The sequence below is a fragment of the Salmo salar genome, chromosome ssa27, assembly GCF_905237065.1.
Source record: "Salmo salar chromosome ssa27, Ssal_v3.1, whole genome shotgun sequence".
In the NCBI taxonomy this organism is placed as follows: domain Eukaryota; kingdom Metazoa; phylum Chordata; class Actinopteri; order Salmoniformes; family Salmonidae; genus Salmo; species Salmo salar.
In genome coordinates this window covers 14,365,111-14,370,325 of record NC_059468.1, presented here as the reverse complement: position 1 = coordinate 14,370,325, position 5,215 = coordinate 14,365,111, and the positions used below count along the sequence as shown (strand labels likewise).

The 5,215-nt window shown below is 41.3% G+C and overlaps 1 protein-coding gene across 1 annotated transcript; it reads left to right on the top strand.

Annotated features, from left to right (window-relative positions):
* The first annotated feature begins 1,017 nt into the window (after window positions 1-1,017).
* LOC106588526 (cell wall protein DAN4-like) lies at window positions 1,018-4,221 on the top strand. Its single transcript, XM_014177641.2, has 7 exons — window positions 1,018-1,656; window positions 2,286-2,443; window positions 2,625-2,755; window positions 2,843-2,904; window positions 3,059-3,159; window positions 3,320-3,495; window positions 3,628-4,221. The coding sequence occupies exons 1-7, from the start codon at window positions 1,415-1,417 to the stop codon at window positions 3,721-3,723; spliced, it is 966 nt and encodes a 321-aa protein (XP_014033116.2). The 5' UTR covers window positions 1,018-1,414; the 3' UTR covers window positions 3,724-4,221.
* Window positions 4,222-5,215: the final 994 nt, after the last annotated feature.

Below are 5,215 nucleotides of genomic sequence, written 5' to 3'. Positions count from 1 at the left end.
CGCCACCAACCACGGCGACAACTGCACCACCTACCACGGTGACACCACCTACCACGGTTACAACTGCCTTACCTACCACGGCGACACCACCTACCACGGCGACAACTGCACTACCTACCACAGCGACAACTGCGCCACCTACCACGTCGACAACTGCGCCACCTACCACGGCGACAACTGCGCCACCTACCACGGCGACAACTGCGCCACCTACCACGGCGACAACTGCACCACCTACCACGGCGACAACTGCACCACCTACCACGGCGACACCACCTACCACGGCGACAACTGCACCACCTACCACGGCGACAACTGCACCACCTACCACGGCGACAACTGCACAATCTACCAAGGCGACATTACCTACCACGGCGACAACTGCATCAGCTACCACGGCGACAACTGCACCAGCTACCACGGCGACAACTGCACCACCTACCACGGCGACAACTGCACCACCTACCACGGCGACAACTGCACTACCTAACACGGCGACAACTGCACCACCTACCACGGCGACAACTGCACCAGCTACCACGGCAACAACTGCACCAGCTACCACGGCGACAACTGCACCAGCTACCACGGCGACAACTGCACCAGCTACCACGGCGACAACTGCAGCAGCTACCACGGCGACAACTGCTGCAGCTACCACGGCGACAACTGCAGCAGCTACCACGGCGACAACTGCAGCACCCACGACGGCGACAGGTGCAGCTTCTACAACATCAAAAGCAGCTCCAACAATGAAAACTGCAGATCCTGCAACAATATTTGTTGCTCTTACGACCAATACAGCAGGAACACCTACAGCAACAACTGTAGCTCCTTCAACAATAATATCTGTAGCTCCTACAACAACAACTACTTCAACTGAAGCTCCGACAACCACACCTACTACGAAGGCTACAACTGAAGCTCCTACAACCTCCACAACAGCAACACCTTCAACAACAACTGCAGCTCCTATGACAACTGCAGCTCCTACGACAACAACTGTATCTCTTTTACCACTAAAACTGCAGTACCTACTACAGCTCCTACTACAACTGTAGCCCCTACTACAGCAACACCTGCAACAACAACTGCAGCTCCTACGACAACTGCAGCTCCTACGACAACAACTGTATCTCTTTTTACCACTAAAACTGCAGTACCTACTACACCTCCTACTACAACTGTAGCCCCTACTACAGCCACAACAGCAACACCATCGAAAGCCATTGCAGCTCTTACTACAACAGCTGTATATACCACAACAAATACAACTGGAGCACCTGCTACAGAAACTACAATTGCACCAACTACGACAACTACAACCTCTCCTACTATCAACAGCATCATAGAAGCTCCTACTTCCACAACCATAACTGAAGCTTCTATAACCACCACAACTGTATCTTCTACTATGACAACCACAACTTCAGCTGCCATAATGAACACTACATATGCAGCTCCAACAATGGCAACTCCAGCTCTTACAACCACCACCACCACCGTAGCTTCTAGCATGGCAATTCAACCTGCAGGTCCTACAACAATGACCACAACTGTTTCTCCAACAATGACTACAACACCTACAAGTACAACCACAATTGTACTTCCAACTTTTACCTCAACTTCTATGGCTTCAGTGACATCAACAACCAGGTAAGCAAGATCATTTTTGTATAATTATTTTATGCAATTCAATAAACACTTTGTCAATCAAGGAAACTTTGAAGCAAAGAACCATGTGTATCTGTTTGTGGGTCGTTAACTACTAATATTTTCATAAAGCATTCAAAATGTCAGCCATTCTTTAGAAAAGCTCTTTGAGTACCTCAGTTTGTGTATAGGCGCTATTTTAATCCAATTAATGTGCTTGCTGAAGGTAAAACCGCCAGATTTTTTACATACTTCTTCTAATTATTTGATTCATTTAGCCCACTCTTGCACTTAAACGCTTTAAGTTAAACACGGAATCAACTTAGATATATATTTTAGAGCATTTATACTTTTTGTACTACAACAATTTCCATAACGTTATAAACTATACACATTTAAACAAGTAGAAACTAGCATGTAATAACCTACCAACAATAGTAGTAACTCTTGAACCGTTCAAGCTAGAGACACCAAACCAAAAACCAACGTTTTTCCATCTACCTACCATTACTACTGCAGTCACTGCCACTAATATATCTTATTTCTCAGCCATAAAAATTATAAGACACGCTAGCAAGCACACACATTTTCTTTAGGAATTGACATGTTCATTTATTACTATTTTCTCTTAGATTTGGCACAGTGATGGTTTTTGTTAGGCTGGTGTTCCAGCTCAACACACCAGTCCCCACTGAGGAGGATGTCCTTGGTGTCATCAACAAGCAACTGTCTCGCCAATTGAACATTCAGAGAAACACTCAAACCACCTTCCAGAATGCAACTTATATCAGTGAGTTCAACAAATTAGGCTTATATCATGACATTTATTTCCACTCTCTCTATATAACTTTTCATAGGTAAACATTCAACTGCTTCAATACTTCTTGAATGTTTTTTAATGTTGAAACTCCTATATTGTTGCAGTTCATTTGGTCTGTTGTCTATAGTAACACTTTTTTGTGTGCTCACAGAACTTACACATACTTCATTTGCCATCGATCTTGGTTTCAAAATAACCAATGTCACCATGGATTCTCGAAGAGATAGACTCACATTCACCAGTGAGACCTACAACAAGATACAGGATTCAATTAACAGCCTAGTAAGATACTTCTATACAGAAGATACATCCATGGTCATGTTCAGGTCATGATAGTAATTGACAACTTGTTGTTTTGTCCCCTTTTAGCTCAATGATATTCTTAGTAAACCAGATGGCAAACAATTTGTCTTTCCCAATGCCAACTTTACGTAAGTACAACGTCATGTCTGTAAACCAACCCATCTTTCTCAACTGCACTCTTTAGAATGTCTGCAGATTTCATACAGCTGCTGTTTGTACAGCTAAACAGGATGGAGGGAAGATGTTCAACTCTCACACAAAAACACTTTTTTACGTCCACAGTATTGTTGGCACTCAAATCAGGGCAGACATGATGTATGTATACAAAGAGGAAGACATCAATTTCCCTAGTGCTTTTCTAGAGGAAGTCTTAAAAGTCTCAGGTATGCTGCTTTTTTTTCCATTTCAATTTTTTATTACGGCAAGTTATAAAACACCATGTACAGTATGTGTAATACTCAATCTCGAAAACAGTTTCATGTTATAGTTCACTATGTTATAGTTTATAATTCCCCCTAAAATGTATTTAAATGTGTACTCTAGGTCTCCTAACAACCACGGTTACCCCAACAACTACCAGCACCACACCACTTCCTACCCTTTTGCTGACCACTACTTTCAATACCACAAGTGATGGAGGTTTTCCTGGCTGGGCTCTGGCCATTATCATCCCTTGTGGCATCGCTATCATTCTGGTACCCCTGTGGATCCTGCTATGTGTACGTATAGGCTTGTGTTCACTTGTGTATTGTGAAAATACTCTACAAAGTATATGATCAAATAAGCTGTTCGATGTCTGCAATGATATTGATTTAGCATGTGAATCATACTTCACCATCTTTGTTTTGCAGTGCTTGCTATGTGGCTGTTGTGCAGCTGTAAGGAGACGCTGGCACAGACGTAGATCTTACAATGTACAGTACACCACCAGAAACGGATTCCTGTGAGGTGACTTCGCTAACATCTGTGGGCAACTGTCATCACAAGAACAACCAATCATCTATATCTGCTAATCACGGGACTTTAATGCATGGAAAATCCCTTGTTACTACATACAATTGCATCTGAACAGCGGGGAGTTGCATATATTTTTATCATAAAAAGAAAATTGATAATGGGGTTAATAGGCCACATGTTTTTTGCGAAATGTACTACTTCTTATATTATACATATGATTGTTAATCAAAGTTACAGCTGAGCTGAACAAAGTATGTTTATATATTTATAAGTTATGTCATTTGTGGTTTCAAGCTGTGCTGTCCACTGACTAAAACAGTTATTATTTATTTATTTCATGTGTAATATACTAGATTACATTATTTCTTCTTGAGTTTGTTATTATCTCTCTTGATTAACTATGAACAAATGTATTTTAGACTGCAATACAGTTCTTGTTTCTTCAACTTACAGTTTGACAAATGTAATAAAAAGTCTTCACAAACCAGTATTACGTTAACATTTTATGAATAGGTTTGACTACAGGGTGATTATAGACAAAACATCTACACATCAAAAATAGTCCAAATTGTCTGACCTGGCACCTGAATATTTTTTTTTTTCAATGCAAACCTTAAAGGCCAAGTGCAGGCAAAAATTAGATTTCCTGTGTTTTGTATACAGTGCCTTCAGAACGTGTTGACATCCCTTGACTTTTTCCATATTTTGTTGTGTTACAGCCTGAATTTAAAGATGATTATGTCCTGTGTGGCTCAGTTGGTAGAGCATGGTGTTTGCAACACCAGGCTTGTGTTTTCAATTCCCACGGGGGACCAGTACGGGGGAAAACATTTATGAAATATATGCGTTCACTACTGTAAGTCGCTCTGGGTAAGAGAGTCTGCTAAATGACTAAAATGGAAATGTAATGATTAGATTGAGAATGTGTGACACTGGCCTACAAACAATACCCCATAATGTCATAGTTTAATTATGTTTTTAGAAATGTTTACTAATGTCTTGAGTCAATAAGTTTGATATGGCACACTTAAATAAGTTCAGGAGTAAAAATGTGCTTACCAAGGCACAGAATAAGTTGAATGGAGTCACTGTGTGCAATAATAGTATTTAACATGATTTTGGAATGACTACCTCATCTCTGTACCCCACAAATACAATTATATGAAAGGTCCCTCAGTCGAGCAGTGAATTTCAAACACAGATTCCACCACCAAGACCAGGGAGGCTTTTCAATGCTTCACAAAGTAGGCCACCTATTGGTAGATGGGTAAAAAAAGCAGACTGAATATCCCTTTGAGCATGCTTAATTAAGTTATTAACAACACTTTGGATGGTGTATCAATTCGACCAGTCACTACAAAGATACTGGCGTCCTTCCTAATTCAGTTGCCGGAATGGAAGGAATCCGCTCAGGAATTTCACCATGGGGCCAGTGGTGACTTTAAAACAGTTAGAGTTTAATGGCTGTGATAGGAGACAACT

Coding starts and splice junctions, on each gene's coding strand:
- LOC106588526 (XM_014177641.2), top strand. CDS start 1,415: ATGACAACCACAACTTCAGCTGCCATAATGAACACTACATATGCAGCT. Junction 1,657..2,285: donor TCAGTGACATCAACAACCAG/GTAAGCAAGATC, acceptor ATTTTCTCTTAG/ATTTGGCACAGTGATGGTTT. Junction 3,160..3,319: donor GGAAGTCTTAAAAGTCTCAG/GTATGCTGCTTT, acceptor TGTGTACTCTAG/GTCTCCTAACAACCACGGTT.